Consider the following 19,358-nt stretch of genomic DNA (forward strand, 5'->3'; position numbering starts at 1 on the left):
CCAAACCATTCTATAGTTCTGTGATATGATTCTGTCTTTAGAAGGTACACAGAAGGCACAAAGAAAGGTGTCAGTGGACTTACCGCCTCAAATGTCAAAAGCGCCTGCTGCTGAACGCTATTACGGAGTTAATTTGTTTGAATGCCTTTTTTATGTGCATGCTATCCAGGGATGTGATTTCATATCAAACAGTGTTGGTCCCTCTGGGTGAATTTAGAAAGTAAAGATGCTCAGAGAAACCCTGTGGAGACAGCTGTAATTTTGACAGCTGCTGATGGCAACACCAGTGAAAAGGGGCGCCTGGCACCAGTCCCTGGGAGCTGGTTTTGGTGAATCTGCCCCATACCATACTAGATGCTGTCCACCGCTGGAGTTTTCCGAAGTACAATTTCAGTGCACTTCTCTTCCCACTAGTGTTCTGGGAAAGATGAGGTTAGTGAAATCTTCAATTTCCACCTTTTACTACCACGTGAGTGTTCATGAGTATTTCTTCCTTCCCTTTTCTTTGTTGTTGCATTATAGTTTTATATTTTCCTCTTATTGTGCAGACCAAATTGTTCTGTTTAGTTACAGGTGAACCTAGTTAATGTAGGTGAACTTAGTATATGAACATGTCAGCAGTGAGTGGTGTTTGAGTGTGGATTTAACTACAGCAGGAAAGCCATGTGAAAGTTGACTGCTTTTGTTTAACTCTTCTAGGTTTGTGTTGTATCCCAAATCTTGCTTGCTGTGAATTCACTGTGCACTGAAATGACACTGCTTGGTTGATTGATTATGTATAAGATACATAAAATTTAAGGTAATATCATAAAGTTTTTTTAAGGAGAAAGTAATTGCTCACGCATTTATCAGTATTTTGATTAAAAAAAAAAATCCTGTGTTTCCTTAATAGAACAGTTAAGGTATTTCAACACAGAAAATACCCCAACAAACCCAAACCTAGTTCAACATGCAAAAGAGGATAACCTAATTGCCCCAAAAGCCTAAAAAGTAGGGAAAAGATTTTTCCTTCCGTTTCTAGCTTGTCTTCTCAACATCAGTCTAATAACTTCTTGCCATGTTCAAAATATTTCATTTGAGTTCTGACAGTAATAACCCTCCTTTATTTGGCTGTCAGGGGCCCTGTAAGATGGACAGATAATGTGTTCATTCTCTGTCCAGTGGGAAGAGAATACATTAACTGTCTAAAATGATTTGAAAAGAACGAGGGCTAGTTAAGTTGATTTTTAGGGAAAAGAAAAGCAATATTTTTATTTGCAGTGGCACATTGCAAGTGGTTGGTTAGATGAGCAGTGGAAATTCCCTGTGGATTATGTAGAACAAGCCAAAACAAACACAACCATGTTTGTGACCACAGATATCCACTTGTTCTGCAGATACCATCACTTGAGATGCTTCCCTGTTACCCATTGTTTGAGAGGTTTGAACCTTTCTCCATCCATGTAATAGATTTAAACTCTTAATGAAGAGCCTGTGGTGAAGTACAGCCTTTAACAGGGAAATACACTTTCTGGGACATCTGGTGTAGAAAAACTGGCTGATTCAAGCCCAAGGTGGCATGTAAGAAGTGGTGTCTGCGTAGGCATCCTAAGCCTGTTTAGCGTGCTGCAAACTCTGAGGAGCCTGACTCGGGGATGAGGAATCATTCATCCTGAGACTCCAGGAGTATCTGGCATATGTGCGGAGGCGTGCAGAGACTCGAACAGTTTTGTTTCAAGGGACGTGGCTACATCTCCGTCATGGGCACGGTGCTGTAGCAATAGGCAGACATGTCCTTCTCTGCACTCGTGGGGTTGTGGCACGTGAGGAATGCAGTCTTTGCTTGTTTACTCTGATTTTTATTTAGTTTCCTCATTGTCCGGTTGCAGAATCTCAGAATATGTTCCCCATTTCTTGCCTAATGGCAGTGGCATGGGGAAGGGCATTGCTGCCCATGTATATTGCTTTGCTTTTTGTCACGCTCAGCTGCCCGAATTTCTTCTCACCTCAGTCACCTGATTAGTCTAATACTTTTGGCTGTAAGTCTTTAATGGCAAATAGCCTGTGCATGGCATTTCTAAGTGCTTGAAAAGATTTGTATCTCACAAGAAGAAAGTAGGTGGATCATTAATAATGGATGGACAGATCTGGAATCCTAAATCCTGCCAGCCACCTGCTTCTGCAGTCCCTCATGTCTCCCAAAGGCCTGTGATGGGAGCTCTGCCCTAGTTAAGATGAGAGATTCTTTCCTGGTTGATTGTGAGGCTGTAACAGGGATACTGGGTGGGTTATTCACTGAGGAAGTAGAGTTATACTTGGTTGCATTACTAGGTTGTATCTAAAATGACCTGCAAACAGAACTGTGCTGTGTTCCTTGTAGATGCCTGGGAGGGGCAGTTTCAGTCAGAAGTAGCACAGGGCTCTGGCTAAAAATCAAATTCTCAATTTATTCTCTGCTTGGGGACAGTTTCAAGGAAACTGGGGCAGGCAGCTCCTTATTATTTTCAGCTTTTGTCTAGACTGCATATCATTCCTGAGGGTTAGTACCTCTGCGGGTCACACGAAGACCTGCAGGCGGTCAGTGATTATGGTTACATGTCATGTACGTGGTTTTGGTGATTATGAATACTTTTAACAGGAATTTTTCCTTAATAGCTTTCAGTGTTTGTATTATCATGATGCTATAGCTTTCCACATAGTCTTCTGTGTGATGACAATAAACACTTGACTGATTGCATGTGTGACTAATGCTGCTGGACACTTGTCAAGATAATCTGAGATGTTTTCATGTATGCAAGAGTCAAGACATCCAACCACCCAAATTTTTGTCTGTAACCTATTCATTTTTAACTTGAGCACAGTCAACTGTTGTTAGATTGCTGAAACAAATATGTGAAAATGACCTATCATGTCACTTTGATGCAGTCTGAACTACAGCCTCAAAAGAAAAATTGGATCATAGAATGCATGGTGTTATGAGCACTTCATAACCTTTTGTTCCTTGCTTTCAGATTGGCTTTAAACCACTAGCCTTTGTCTGGAAGAAGCTGGAGGACACTGTATTAACAGCCATGTCAGTCTCATTAATCACATTTTTGTAGCCTTTTAGTTAATTGTTCCTTGATTTAGGCCATGTGGTTAAGATGATGCACAGCATGTAATGTTACTGTGGTTGTTCCTTTTTGAACATATGTTCTGTAGATTTCATGTTCCTTACGTGTCGTAAACGATATTTGATGGCAGTGCTTGTGTGTGTTAACATCAAATAGCTTAATAGTTGGGAGTACAGCTATTGAGAGGAATTGTATTGCTCCTCTTTATTTCTCAAATACCTCTGCAGTTGAGTCATGCAGACTGCTATTTATGTTGCCTAATTTTAGGCATCTGAGTTGTGCTAAAGTTAAGCTGGTATCTGCATGTCTCTACAGCTAGTGGAAGAGAGCTGTACCGTCATTAGGGCCATTCAGCACTGGGCACACTGAATTAATTCCCTGCTGGTATGCAGATATCGGCTTCTCAAAACAAGAATCTGATTGATGTCTGAAGTTAAGCAGTGCTTCTCTAAGAAAAAAATATTACTGAAAGATGATATCCAGTCAATTATTTTTGAATCTTAAGGTCAGTTTGCAAAATTAAGTTTGCTGCGTGACAGGTTCTAAATGGAATGAGCAGAGTGTGTAGAAGACACTGGTGCACAGGCTGTAGGAAGTATGTCTGGCTGTTGAATAGGTGCCAAGCAATGTAGTACTTGGTGCTCCTTGCTGGCTAGCTCTTCTGCTAACAGTCTTGCAAAATCCCAGACTTCGGGGTATCAGAAAAAAACATCTTACAGAATGTATGTGAAATGCTACTACTTGAGGTTTAGCTGGCATTGGTAACTGGGTTCTGGCAGGAGTGATAGATGTGTCTCGGTGAAGCAGTATAGCTTGAATATAGTCACAACTTGTATCTTTACAGGATATGAAACCTTTTAGTTTGTAACTTGGTGCCTATGGCAGGCAAATGGCTTAATTAACACAGAAAGTGATATTTAATGCGTAGTCTCATTTCCTTATCTGATGAATCGGACCTCGACAAAGAGGTGTGAGCTGGAGCTTACAAAGCACCTTCATTTACCAGCAGTAGCCTTTGGTCCTGTGTTGTACAGGTAGCCCACCTCTCCCTTCCTGTGGTGCCCCTGCCGATGCTGGTGTTGGCCATCTCTCCTTTCTTTGATTTTGAAGAGAGCATGTGCTGCTGGAATTGGCAAGTAAATAGCTTCGCAGTGGAAACCCAAGAGAAGCCCAAGCTGACAGCTGTGGTCAACTAGCGTGCATACTTTCAGAGCAGAGAGTTTCCTTTAGGGGCTGTGCTGCCCACTGCCCCTTACTGCATAGTCCTTCTCCAGGTGAGTTGCCCCATGCTGAGCTTCAGAGGAGGGAGCTGCAGTTCTGGAATGTTAACAACCAATTCCCATGTTTTGGGGAGCAGAGCAAAAAGATGATACACTGATTGGAAGTATTTAATCTCAAATTAGATCATTGGTCTTCAAGTATTTAATTACCAAAGGGGACAGAAAAGGAGAGATGATCCAAGCTTATCAAAGTTAGTCATGTAGGGATTAGAGGAAGGATGAAGTAGAAGCATCCTTTCAGGTTCCACCACCAAATGCCTTTTGTCAGCACTGTAACTGGTAGCTGTTCCCTTGTCTGACCATGCTCTGCAGGTGAACCTTGCAAGAGGAATTTAGAAAACCTATCAGCTATCTATCAGCTCCTTTTGAGCTGTTTCTACCTGACATACGTGCATGTAAGATATACTGGACTTCCTAGGAACCAGTTAAAAACTAAAAACCTTTCTTAGTTTGGTGCTGAAAAGTAAAAAAAATTATGTTGAATGTGTGTTTCTGATGATGAGTAATTACAACTTGAGTGCTTTAGGTGAGTGATTTTTTTGTTTGTTGGTCTCAGCTTTTTGAATTATAAAATGCATGGGAATCTTATACTGAAGTGTTTTACTTCTGTTGTATTTATTTCAGATTTCATTGAAAAAAAAAAGTCAGCAGTCTAGGCAAGTCTGGTTATATTAGTTCTAGTAGTTCTATAGGCACTTTTTTAACAGTTCTTATATATTCCTGGATTTCTAAGATGAAAGTGCACACAGTGAATAGGCAAGTGTGCTGCTAAATATCCTTAATTATTTTATCTCTCTCAATATAGTTTTCATTTGCAGAATGTACAAGGTGTTCTGAAATAGCTTTGGAATTGTTTCTAAACATGAAAGCTCAAATTCAGGGCTTTGTCTTGTGGAATGTTTACTAGAAGGTGAATGGAAAAGTACTTTGGTTTTAAGTGGAATTTATAGGGATCAGCAAAGCATGTATTAGATTCCAGTGTACTTCCAATGCAATATTTAGAGCAGCCTATATTGAACTGTTTATTGGTTTTGCTCACAGGCCTCAAAAGTTCTTTTTGCTTTGTTTTGGAGGGGCTTGGTGACTGATCCAATCTGTTCTGTGCTTTCCGAATGTGAAGCACGCTTTGCATTTCTTCACCCACCATGCCCTGTGGTTTTCTACTTCTGTGCAATCAGCTGAGGGAGGGCAACCTTGTGCTCCTACAAACCGTGTGTGTCCTGGCCTGGGCACATACCATGGTCCCAGGACCTGTTTCAGGAAGCATCGAGCCTCGTTGTGGCAGGATGTGCACTGTATTTGTGTTCAGAGCAATGCAAAACACCAAACTGGGTTCTTAAAAACACTTGTTCTCTTGAGCACCTGGTGCTTCAGCTCTGCAGTGATTTGCACCAGGGCCATGGTTTCTTCTAGTTATGTATAGCTCCACCTGTTGCTGCCTGACTGTAGGTGTTTGGATACTCAAATCCCTTTACTGAGCCTTCAGTTTTAGTGATGGGAGTGGAGTGGGATCAACATATAAATAGCCCCAAGAGGAACTGGAGTTTACTTGTAGGAGGGAATGTGGGAGACCCAAAGTGATGGTGCTCAGTTGTTTTTTCAGAGGATACTCTACATACCAAAAGCTCGATGGGATCCACCTGTACACAATTTGATGAATTAGAACTGAAGGAATATAGCTGATAACAGGCCCAAATTAAGCTCATAAACTAAACTTCCTTCACGCAAGACCACAGACAAAGAGTGAACAGAAACGTATATAAAGGCAGCAGCTTTCTGGCAGTTGCAGAGGAGTGAGGGGGGCTAGTGAGCTGCTAGTCACAGTAGCTTTCTCGGGGTCAGGATTAAGTGGCCTCGGAAGAAGCAACTGTCATGCCTGCTCCTCAGCATGTTATTCCCTGAATTTCAGCTATAAATTAATGACTAGTAAATCCCACTGTGAAAGGGAAGGCCTGCTTTGTATGGGCTGACTCTTAGATACATCACTGTTATCTTCTCTGTGCTGGTAGCACGTGGGAATGTGGGTCTAAATGCTTTGATTCCATTGTTGGAGCTGCTGCATGGTGCTGCAGCCCTCCACTCCTGTGTCCCTTGGCCGTGAGTCTTCCTCTTGCCTTGGCATCACTGGCTGTGCTGCCACCTTCTGCTTCCACCCCAGAGCCCCTCGGTACCCTTTAATGCCGTCAATATACAAGCTTCCCGAGAAAATAGTTCGTTACCTGTGCACTGACTGGTGCACGAAGCCGTGTGCAAGGCACGTCCGTGTTTTATACGAACGCTTGCACTCTCCCTTGATGTAAATGCACATGTGCTTATTTTCCACTCATTCCTGAGCGCTGTGGAGGATGCAGTCTTTGAACAGGCAGCTGAGATGGTGAAATACCTGTATGAACAATGCTAAGCTATCAGTGCCAAATCAGAAATGCTGTGTGTGATAAATCTTTTTTAATCATGTTCTGATACAGTGTAACTCCTCTTTCCCATATAGCATTTATTTATCTATTTATTTATTTATTTTTTCCTTTGCTTTCCTTTTTTCCTCCTTTTTCTTCTTTATGTGTGAATGTGAAGGGAGGGCTGAGCAGTTCAGCTGGTGTTTGCCTTCCTGGATAAGTTAGTTATCTATTTTGGGGGGCCAAAACCATCCTGAAAAACACCCAGTGCCACCTCCCCAACCTTCCCCACCTCAGAAACATCTGTACCGAAGCAGGATGCTTCGTGGGAATAAGAAGCGAGTGTGCCTTTGGAGCGCAGCAGAACAGTGCTCCGGTTGGTTGTGACTTCTTCTCAGGTTCTAGTAGCATTTCTGCTTTCATGTCCTTAGTATTAGATACATGTTTGTGGAAAAGTTTGGCATTTTGTGCTTTCTGCCTTCTCTACACGTGGAATTTTTATTTGATTTTGTCACTGAGGTTAGTTTTTCACAACAGCTGTGTGGTTGGCGGGAGAGTGCGGCCGGGCTGGGCTATGCGCAGCCCCCCTCGCTCACCTCTGCCCGTTGGCTTCTCTTTGCTCACTCTCGCTTGCCTCTGCCAGGCTGGAAGGGGCATTTGCTCTGGCACCTGGTGCAGTTTTTCCTGCGTGTTTTCAGTAAAATTCCGGTTTGGACTGAGCTTTGACACCCGTGGCCGCATGGTGCCATTGGCTGGAGCAAGCACCCGTGTGTGTTGTGGTACGCGCACAGCAGCAGGACAGATTTACATTTCTTGTTTGCATTATTAGGCAGTCACACAAGTCCCACTTCGAGGACTAATCTCCTTTTCTTCTGCATTAGTTATTCCGGAATTATGTATAAAATGGAACTGTTACATATTTGAAACTTGGGGATTTATCATTTGGAGTTTTAAGGGACTTAGCATAGGATTCGAACCTCAAATACTCTTAAGTCAACTAGCAGCATTTGAAATTTTGATTTAGATCAGCTTAAGGACAAAATGCTTTATCAGTGATCTGTAAATTGCATTAGACACAACTCAAAACACTGAAAAACTTCCTTTTCAGCCCCTTGCCACTTCTTATAAGGAATTGCATAATATGAAATTGCCTAGCTCTCTGTTAACATCCTAGAGTAGCAGCCCAGAGCTTTCAAACCTGTGTGGCCAAAGGTAGGTATAAGCAAAGCTTACTTCAGTGCCCAGGGGTGGTTGTTTTAACGAGGGATGTTACAGCCATTCTGTGTGTCTGCAACTTGGGTCACTTTTAATGAGCCTGATTTTTACATCTGCTATGTCAACAGTGTTTGACGTGTAGACAATAAGAAGAATGTGTAATAAAATGAGAGTTCATTTCCTCAAATTATTTTAATGTTTTGTTTATATACAGATGCTTAAAGCTGTGTAACTGGAGCTAGTTAGCACCAGTGTTTTCCAGAGAAAGATGTGTGGTGTTTTTCTAGTGCCTGCAGTACCCCAGTAGATACGAAAAGGTGAATTTAAGATTATTAGAGCTGTCGGCAATGGAATGAAGAGGAAAAAATGGAGAAAAATTACCTGTCTTGCGACCTACTCTCCCCACTGACTGAGGAGTCTGTAACACCATGGTGTGGCTAGAGGAGTCAGCTAGCAGCCCATGAGCAGTAGTGCTGCCCGTGCCTCGCCGCCCAGCTGCATGGCCATAGGTGGGGGATAGGCTGGTCCATATGCTGCGGATGTGTAACCTGGTGCTGGAGTTTCGTGACAAGGAGGCTTCCCTTCCCTTCTTCCCACTGCTGGCAGCCCGCTATTTTGCTATTGTTCTTGCTCGTCTGCTCCGTCAGCCGTGTGCAGGTCCTGTGCGTCGCTTCTCTCCCACTCGGTCACTGCGTGCCTTGCCTTTCTACGTTGTGTCCCGTTTCGCCCTGTGTTCTCCCCAGGGTGTTCGATGTTCCTATCTCAGGAATTCCTGCCAAGTTCAGATCTTAGCATCTGTTCCCAACGTTATCCAGATGCTGTAATTTTAGGGTCTTTAAAGCCGTGACTTTTCTGATCCTGTGTTTCTCTGAGACCCAAGTAACCTGAAGGACAGATCTGATTGTGAAAGCGTTAATCTAATTGTTAAACAATAGTAAAGTCATTCTGGAAATGACACTTCTGACCATGAGACTTTTTGTAATAGCTGGTATGTGCCGAATGTCAATTAATTCATTCTGCCTGGGATGAAGTTACTTTTGTGTAGCTGTGGCTAGATGGAGCTGTCAGAATGCATAAGGCGGTTTGATTTATGTACAAAGGCTACACGCGTTAGACTTCCCTGGCATGCACTATTCGTTTTACCTACTTAGGGGGTTCAACGTTTATGCCCTTTCACTGTTTCAGCATAGGTGATATAATGCGTGGTAATTATTTTGGAAAGTAGAGAAATCATTTGGGATGCAACAATTAGGCACCGAGAGTGTGAAATAAGGTTTGCTTTCAGATTATCTTAAAGCAAGGACGTTTGAAAAAGTGATGAATGCGTAAATGTTTCTGATGAAATGTGGGGGTTTTCTGTATTTCTATGGGCAGAGTTGTTGTAATAAGTGACTGGTCTCCAGTGAGGCAGGTGGTTTAAAAGTGGTCTCGCACATCAGAAAAGGTGACCCCTAATGAAAACGTCAAGACTGTTCTCTTTAGAAGCTATGCTCTCTCTCGTTTTCAGTCTTTGCCTTTTAATATTAATTACTAGGATGTTTTAATTAAAAACAGATCTTGGAGATACTATCTGCTTCCTCTGTTTAGTCCTTTCAAATGTTAATCACTTTTGACAGCCTAATTTACCCAGCTACCTGTGTTACCCTTGTGCAGTCCTTCTGCTTTGTGTGGCGCCAGACTACAAACTGCACCCCAAAAGTATTTCCCAAAAGTTCATACAATCACAAAGATCAAGTCTGGGAGGAGACATACAAAGAAAGAAGAATTAAATGAAGACTTAATGAGGCAGTGAATCAGAAAAGCTATTTCAAGATGGCTGAAGCTTCCCAAGAAATGATTCTTACTGTAGAGGTAACCAGACCAGATCACTTCTGATTCTGATAGAAGACGTGTAGGGAGTGAGATTGGAGGTAGTGTTGGAGCCTATGGAGAGTTTCTGTCCAGTGGGATTGTGAAGAACACTTAAAAAGAGAGAAAAGGGATGGGGAAAAAAAAAAATCTGGCCCACCCCCTGAACTTAAAAAAACCCAAAGAACCTTAACCCTCCCAGTGGTCCTCATAGTCTCTGTGGTATTAACATTATCCCTTCTCGCCTTCCCACCCTTGGCCCCAGCTGTTTTCCCCTCTCCTCCGGAGGTGGCCATGCTTGTCCTTTGCCAGGCAAAGCACAGAAGGCTTCTTCAGGTTGCCTTCAGCAGTGGCTGTGGTTATGTTTTGCGTGAAATACTTTTAAACTGGAAATATTTTAAAACAGAATAGTAATTTTCTTAGTAGTCACAAATCAGCAGAGAATCACCAAATCTTACTGCAATGGAGTAAGCTCAATGGTATACCTAACTATGCCCTAAGTTTAGAAGCAGAGCGAGTGCTCCTTTGATTTGCTTTGATTGTGTTTTTCTGTGTAATTTACCAAGAAATGAAATTCAGCAACAAAGCCCTCCCAAACATGTGCTGATTCTCAAGGACTTCGATAGCCATGCCTCTCACAGCTACTGAAAAAGAAAAGCAACTTTTTGTTGTGCGGGCCCTCAGAGACTTCCATCCTTAATATGTTTAAGGGCATTTAAAAGGGAATGTTGTGTTCTGAAAAATTTGGGGATTTTGAATATACAGTAGTAAAAACTAAAGGGAACTATAAATGAATCAGAACCCCATTAGTTCACTGTGTACTACTGTGAAGCATTTATTTATTTGCAGGTTTAAAATAAATAATCTTTAGCTAGACAAGTCAAATAGCCTGTTTGTGTGATGTTCCTGAATGGAGCTTTTGGTAATCAGATTCCACACACGCTTTAACCTTGCGCAAAGTTTAATGAAAAATAGTTACTACTGAATATACTGTTTTGCCAGCTCAACAAAGGATGTTAAGTTCTGCATATTTTTGCATAATAAAGATGAGTGTTGACAGTGTAATGATCCATTTGGCACAGATAAAATCATGAATGATTTTAATAACCTTACAACAATATTTGAATTCACTATGAAATATAATATAGACACTTCAAACAGAGACAGGCCTGCTGCCCTGCTATGGAGTGCCAGCTACTTGTAACCTTAATTTTTCTTGGAGAGGAAAGAGGAGAAACAAAGAGACTAGAGCAGCCCAGAGGAGATGGGGAGGAATTAGGGCATCTATAGGATGGAAGGGATCTGTTTCAAAGTTTTCCATGCAGTCCTTGTCCACAGGTTGAAGCTGGTGGGTTTTGGCAGTGCTTGTATCTCCTTCCCCAGGCTGGGTGACATTTGTATTGTGTTGGAAAATACGTTCGTGGGTATGGGATGAGTCAAGGTAAAAAGTAAGAATGGTAGTGTATTCCCAAGTTCGGTGGCTTGAAGTGATTGTGCATACAAGTATGATTTCTTTTTTGAGTGTTTCATTTCTAAAGTGCTTTTTTGTATTCATCTAGGTGATATAGGTGCATCAGTTCCAGTTTCCACTGTGATTTAGGGAATTAATTTTCAAAATGAGTTCTGAAAATAAGGCCAGAGTCTTTGAAGCTTTCACACAAAATGATGTAGAAGTGTAATTCCATCAAAAGTACCTATTTATGTTCCTGTCTCTGGTTATAATGCTGGAGTGCTGCATCCCTACGTAGAGAGAGAGTGCTGTGCGGTGTTGGAGGCTTCTGTGCCAAGTAGTCAAGAATCTCAGACTGATGCAAACTCTCACTATTAGAGTGATATGAGAGATCTCCTTGGCTATTCATTTCTGCATTTCACAGAAACAAGCACTTGACTTCTGGTGAATATGTTTTGAAGATGAATGTGACAATATTCACCTGCTAGTTTCCTTCTGCAGTCCTAACTCCTTACTCTTCACTTCTGCCTGCTGCTTTTTTTATTATGTTTGTGTTTGTTTTCATAAACTTCTAGAGGTCAGATTTGAAAAATCACCAGGCAGCTTTTTAAAAGCAGAATTTAAAAAAACATCTGTGAATGATTTCTAATGATTTTGTGGGGACAAAAGAAGTGGGAGATGCCTTTCTGCAACCTTATCTGCCAAATTATTGTTGAAAATATGGCTCCACATGTTTTTGAGAAAGGTTTTGGCATTAGGAGCCCAGGTTTTAGTGGAAGTCCCTGGGGCTCAGTTACTGTTTTGTGGGAAATAAACACAGGCCCTATCTCCTGCCAGCAGATTGCGGTTTATGGTAGATGGCTATCCATCTGGATGTGGATGCAGTGGGCTGTATTTTCTTCATACAGAGATCACTGTAATCCTCTAGGTTGTAGAAAACCTGAAGGGGTTAGGTGGAACTGTAGTATTGCAGACTACAGATGTTATCTACACTTATCAAATGTTATCTAATGGGTGTCTTCTGCGTAAGACCAGAGCTTCTTATCTGGCGTAGGTTCGTGTCACAATTCTGCTGAGTCAAGTCCCCTCTGCCTGGGGGTTGCCACAGGAGGGGACAACCTCCAACAATGTCGCCGTACGTGTCGCTTGCCATCACTTGCCATCAGCCCTGTGCTGTTGGTCTACTACCTTTTATTGTCAGTTCCGTAAGGATAGCCCTAGTAGGCTCTAAGTGCCATTGTTTTCACCGTCCTTACATGTAAAAATAATATAAAAGGTTAGTCATGAGGGAACAATCAGTCATTTGCATTTAAGATTTTTGTTGAGCCTTATTTAAAGAAGGGGAGTCATGAATTATTACCTAATGTGCTATTAATTTTTGTCATTGTGCATGAAATGAAGAATATTGTTATTGTTGTTTTAAAATGCCAGAGGTAAATGTCTCTCTGACGATTTTAATATTAGATAATGAAGTTAGTTAAAAAAAATCCCTATCTCCTTGTTTTTAAGGCCTCTGGAAAGTTTCTTATGGGGAAAAAAGAAAGTGTTATACAAAAGACAAAAGGTACACAGAGTTTTTTGCCTTTTGAACAGACCTTGACGTTGATTTAAAATAAGCCTAATTTAATAGGTATTGTATTGCACACCGAAGATAATTTAGGCTAATGTCAAGGACAAGTGTTATCTATTCCTTTGTTGTAGTGAGGTATTGAAATAACGAGTGGAACAGAAGGGAATCAGAAAATGTTTGAAGTTTTTCATCTGTGTCTCTAGATGGGTATTTTTAATCACATTCTCCTGGCTTTTGCATGCAAATTACACTGAACAGCACACACTATATAAAATGAAGAGCTGTATTTTACAAAATCTATTTTCTTGAAGTTTAATAAGCTTGCAAAGATGTGCTGTGCTTTAACTAACTAGGTACCTTTTTGTACCTCAGATGAAATTAGAATCTTAGATTTTAAATGCCGCTGTTTTGATCCTGTAACAGAGGAATGGAAATCCTGGTCTTTTGGGAGGTTTCTGAAACCATGTTTTTCTTGGTACTCAAGGGCTGCAGCTCCCAATGACAGATGAGACAACTGTTAAGATTTAATACATCTTTATTTCAGCAATAGATCTTGCTGTGTGACACCAGCCCCTCTAATAACCCCAGTGTCTGGATTACTTACTGCATAGCGTCACTGCTTAACTGCTGACCTTTGTGGCAGAAATAAAATACCCAACTCTTGTATGGTCCATGCTGTTGACTTGGAAATCTGCTGACCTGCAGATTCATCCCATACCCACAAGCTCAGCTGCAATGGAGAACAATCAGGGTATCATTTTGAGCTTGTCCTCTTAGAAGAGGAAGCAGAATTTTATAGTGCACTCTAAAAAATGTAAAATTGCTTCCAAAGTAATATTAACAACATTGTCCTCAGTGTGGTTTGCCTATATTCATGTGTGCTGAGGGACCAAAATTGAAACTGGCTTATTCACATGCTTAGATGTGTCCTTGTTCCTTTCCAAGCATAGCACTCTCTCTTCTACTATGCTTTCTTTGCACACATCTTTAAAGCCTGGACAGATATATTTTTTCCCCTCTTTCTTTTCAAAATAAGCTAAGGAGATACCACGGTGAATCATATATTGTGGTAATTTTGCAGGGTATGTCCTTAGCCTTGAACGAGAGGGCTGTTTTTACAAAGGGATTTTGGAAGAAATCTTTTCCATATAAATTGAGGATTTAAGGAAATAACAGGGTAGCATTATACTCTATATGCTTTCAAAGGAAGAGTCGGTGAAGAAACAGCTCATTACAAAAATCCCGTGATAAAAAACCTGTGATTGAAAAACTTTCTTATTTAGGACAGAGATATTTCCTCAGCTCACAGCCCCAGCAAGGACAAAAATAGGCATTTTGGTACCTGCTGCATGGAGGGCAGCGGAGGAGAGCAAGCTTCTAAGTGTAGAGTCTTCATTTTTGCTGAGAAGCATCAGTGGCATCTGCATCCTTCTCTCATGTCTGTCAGTCTCATGAAACACCAACTTCTTTTACTTTCCTTTCTGCCAGCAATGCCTTCTGGCCATGCAGGACAGGGCTGCTGGGTTGTCTGTCTGTAGGAGATGGCAAATGGAGACGTTTTCTTTGGCCGTGGAAGTTAGCTGGTGATGAAGTTCACGATCCGGCTCTAGCGGACATGCAGTAGGTTCTGCCGGGTGAGCAGGTCAGAAAGTCTTTGCAGGATAACCAGTTTGTGCGTGCTCTGTGTGCACTTCTGTCTGTCAGGCCACACGCGTGGGCTGGCGGCTTGTTCAGTATGTGATGTAGAAGCAGTACGTCTGGTGTATTCAATGTCTGAGGTCATGAAAAAGCAGATCCAACCAACCTGACAGGCAGCTCAGTGGCGGCTACCTCTAGTAGCCTGCATAATACTTTTAACACTGCTCAGTTATTGTCTTATTTCTTGGTCTAAACCTCAGCCTGACTTAACCCATGGAGGTCAAGTATCGAGCAATTCAGACAGAACATAGACTAATTAATTTCCATGGTGCCGTAGTCATGCTTGCTTTTACTCCGTTGCTCAGCAAGAGAGGAGAAGGGAGACCAAGTCTTTTAAATATATGTAATATTAAACTAATATAGTTTACATATTTTAAAATTTGAAATATATTTAATAGTCTGTGAATTTACAGGATAGTACCTAAAACTGCATTTAATTCCTACTGGGAGAAGATTAGATTGCAATTAATAATATTGGCTCTAGAATTTCTCAGATCAAAGTGCCATAGGAAATGAATAATCAAAAGCAATGTTTTAATAAAAAGCTTGTATATTTACTTTGGAATAATTTCTTAGATTTAAAGAATCATGAAAGCAGAATATTTTTAAACTGTTTGTAAAATTAAAGTGTCCCTGAATCAACATATGAGTTCGGATCTTGCAGATACCATTTAACTTGGTATGTTGAGCTTTGAAAGTGAAGTGTGTACTCAGCCAGCAGATCTGAGAATTATTTTCAATGAGACCTACGATGAATTTTGCATCACTGGTTATTTTACATCATGGGGGCAGATTATGTTCAGGAAAGGCAAATGTGGAGTCCTGCTTATGGGTTGGCATAACCCCACGCAGCAGGATGGGCTGGGGGCCACTGCCTGGGTAGGAACACATCTGGTGGACAGCCTAGTGACCGTGAGTCAGCGATGTCTCCTTGTAATAAAGGAGAGCAGATCCATCCTAGGCTATATGAACATGAGCCGGCAGTGTGTGCTGGCAGCCCAGAAAGCCAACCATATCCTGGGCTGTATCCAGAGAAGTGTGGCCAGCAGATAGAGGGGGGTGATTCTGCCCCTCTACTCTGCTCTGGTGAGACCCCTCCTGGAGTGCTGCGTCCAGCTGTGGAGCCCTCAATATCAGAAGGATATTGACCACTTGGAGCAAGTCCAGAGGAGGGCCACGAAGATGATCAGAGGGCTGGAGCACCTCTGCTATGATGAAAGGCTGCGAGAATTGGGCTTGTTCAGCCTGGAGAAGAGGAGGCTCCGAGGAGACCTCATTGCAGCTTTCCAGTATCTGAAGGGGGCCTACAAGGGTACTGGGCGAGGACTTTTTACAAGGGCCTGTAGTGATAGGACAAGGGGTAATGGGTACAAATTGAAATCAGGGAGGTTTAGATTAGATATCAGGAAGAAATTCTTCCCAGAGAGGGTGGTGAGGCACTGGAACAGGTTGCCCAGAGAAGCTGTGGATGCCCCATCCCTGGAAGTGTCCAAGGCCAGGCTGGATGAGGCTTTGAGCAACCTGGTCTAGTGCAAGGTGTCCCTGCCCATGGCAGGGGGGTTGGAACTAGATGATCTTTAAGGTCCCTTCCAACCCAAACCATTCTGTGATTCTATGATTCTGTATTAGCAAGCCTCTAGCCAGCAAGCTGAGAGGAGTGACTGTTTCTCTCTTCTGGAGAATTCTGGCTGCCTCAATAGAAGCAAGACCATGGTGCCATCAGTTAGGGAGCTGGAGACCGTGACAGGGTAAGGGTGGCCGTTGGCGGTGCTGTATACCTAAGGCACAAGATTCTTGTCAGGTATGGTGAGGGTGGAGCTATGCTTTTCTCCGAGCTGCACAGGGGTAGTGCGAGGGACAACGGATGCAAGTTGCAACAAGGGAAATCTCAACTTGATATATAGAAAAAAAATCTTAAACTCAAGAGTGGTCATACACTGGGAGAGACTGCCTGGAGAGGCTATGGAGTCTCCGTCCTCGGGGTTATTCAGAATGCAACTAGATGTGGCTCTGAGCAACCACCTCTCACTGACCCTGGCTTGAGCAGGGGCTTGGACTAGATGATCTCCAGAAGTTTCTTCCAGGTCAGGTGATTCTGTGAGAGGTTATGTTTCTATATAATCCTCAGAAGATTAATACAGAATGTTAATTTGATAGTAGAATGTGATCCTTAAAATGTCTTGTTTATTTTTCTAAAAACAATAATGCCGTAAATTTGTTAGGAGAATGTTGCTTGTTTGGATCCCTTCTAGCTACATTACTTTGAAAAGCAGTTATGAAAAGCCTACCTCTGGCTTCATGACTGAAGTTAATTAATTAGGACAGGGAAAGATTTTCTTGAAATTACAAAGGTTTGTTGTTTCTGTTACAGTTTGTATAAAATTGAAACTGCACTTGCATTTTTTTTCTATTTAAAATGTGGGGTAATCTGTATGTCTGCTGAGGAGACACTCAAGTTGCACATATAGCAAGCACATAATGCGTCTTAGATGCTCCTATTTTTGCTAATTGATTTTTTTAAATGTATGTGGACAGGAGTGCATTATTTGTGAAAATGTCCATTTTTTTTCTATAGTTCTTCTTACCAGTTCATTGAAACAGTAGTTACATTTAAATGGGTTTTTAATGAGCCATGTAGGAAAGTGAAGCTCAAGGAATAATAAATATTTGGGTCTGCCATGGGGCTATTAAAGCCACTTCACTCATCAGAAAACCTACAAATTGATTTTGTATTTAGTTTCTATCATATCAAAATAATAATTGGCTACATCTCTGCTAATTATGTTCCCAATTGCATGGGGTTTTTTCCTCTTACCGGTTCATTCACAAGCAACTTGTATTTCAGGATATTTTGGACTCTGAGGTGCCATGAGCTGAAATCCGATTTACTGCTGGGCCTTACTAAACAAGTACGCATTAGGTCTGCATTGTAACATGCACTGAGTAATGCGCACATTGCTGTGGGTACACATGGTTTTTGCCAACCCTAAAGAGTTACTATAGAAGTCATCTATTCTCCTGTAGTCTACTTTGATTGTGCTCATGGCAGAGGAAGTGTGGTCCGTTCTGTGGCTGCCTTGCAGACTCCCTTTAAAGGCCTGTTTAAGACTGGAGAAGTTTGTTGCTGAGGAAAGGATGCCAGTGATGCTCATTTTTAAATTTTTGGCCAGCTTCCTCCATGTCTTCTTTCCAGATATGCACTGCAGACATCTCAAAGTGCATGACACTGCTCTGTGAGTGATCGAAACCTCTCACATCAGCAGATCAGGTGGTTGTCAGAAAGTGTGTGCAGAGACCTACACCTTGGGATTGCAGGAGAGTGCTGGACTTAACCCTCTGAAGTCAGGTTTTTGAGGAAATGTTTGAACTAGCTATTTTAGGTGGAGCTATACTGAAAGGCTGATTCACGTTTTAGAATCTCACTTGCACCATCAAAATCTCTTCAAGGACCGAAGTCTCCTGTCAAAAACTTAGTTCAGTTATTAAGCATAAACTGAAAACCAGAATGCTTGCCAGCGTGGGTGCCTCATTAGAGGTGGGTGTTGAGCTGCTCTGTCACTTGGAGCTGCCTGGGAAGGGCGATGCTCTCTTTCCTGCTGGAAGCAGAAAACTAATCGCTTGTGTGAAAGGCAGTTACATATGTGAATGGCTGTCCAACAGGAGAATATGTGCAACATAAACGCGAGAAGACCGTAGCAGCTGTGAAAGAGAAGACCACATCTGGAAGTTGTCGTATGGGTTGTAGGAGGCGAAGTGCATGACGGTTCAGCCAGGAGAATTGAGACATTTGTGGTTGCTCACCAGGTCAGCTACCAAGCAATTGGTCACTGAACAGCAGAACAAATTTGGAATGTCCTTATATGAAATTATCTGATGTCTATTGTGGTTTAGGCCCAGATGTCAACTAAGCACCACACAGTCACTTGCTCACTCCTCTCCACAGTGGGTGAGGAGATAAAAATATAATGAAAGGCTCATAGGTCGAGACAAGGACAGGGAGGGATCACTTACCTGTTATGGTCACAGGAAAAACAGACTTGACTTGGGGGTGGGGTGGGGTGGAGCAATTTGATTAGTTACCAATGAAATTAGAGTAGGGTAATGAGAGAGAGAACCAGTTCTTAAAGACCTTCTCCTACCGCTCCCTTCCTCCCAGGCTCAGCTTTGCTCCCCATTTCTCCACCTCCTCCCCCACCAGCAGTGCAGGGGACAGGGAATGGGGGTTGTGGTGAGTCCATCACACGCTGTCTCTGCTGCTCCTTCCTCCTCAGGGGAGGAGCCTCACTCTGCCCCTGCTGCAGACAGTCCTCCATGAACTTCAACATCGTGAGTCCTTCCCACAGGCTGAATTTCTTCACGTGAGCCAGCATCAGATTCATCAATAAATATTGCAAAAGAAAGAACAAATTTGGGACCGATACTTAGCAATTCAAGTGATCTTTTTGACAGTCTTACTTGTCCTGGTGGGGGGAAAAAATACAGGAAAAGTTTCTAGCTTTCTGAGTTTCTGTGAAGCTGAGGATTCCTGGTTTGTCCTGAAGAGACCTGACCTGATTGCACCATCTGATAGCCATGAGTTGTTTTATAAGGTCTTAGTACTTGATGAAAATGTAAACAACTGTTGCTGGTGCTCATAGTTTTTTAATCCAGTTAATTAACATTCAAGTACTCAATCTAGTCTATTAATTAAGACTGCATATGTGTTTACTAATTTTTAATTACCTTAGAATAGACGGAAATTGTAATAATTAATGTTGGAATGCAGACTGCTGCTGCTGTGTCAATATTAAATCAGTCTTCTTGCTTTTTATT

At 42.0% G+C, this 19,358-nt stretch overlaps 1 protein-coding gene across 1 annotated transcript in view; it reads left to right on the forward strand.

The window, feature by feature from the left end:
* Positions 1 to 12,405: 12,405 nt before the first annotated feature.
* The window catches only part of PARD3 (par-3 family cell polarity regulator), a 141,177-nt gene continuing 134,224 nt past the window's right edge, over positions 12,406 to 19,358 (forward strand). Inside the window, exon 1 of the mRNA XM_010157936.1 lies at positions 12,406 to 12,483. Coding sequence (XP_010156238.1) covers positions 12,406 to 12,483 — 78 coding nt within the window. The remainder of the gene's footprint in view (positions 12,484 to 19,358) is intronic.

The sequence above is a fragment of the Eurypyga helias genome, unplaced genomic scaffold (assembly GCF_000690775.1).
Source record: "Eurypyga helias isolate BGI_N326 unplaced genomic scaffold, ASM69077v1 scaffold11408, whole genome shotgun sequence".
Classification (NCBI taxonomy): domain Eukaryota; kingdom Metazoa; phylum Chordata; class Aves; order Eurypygiformes; family Eurypygidae; genus Eurypyga; species Eurypyga helias.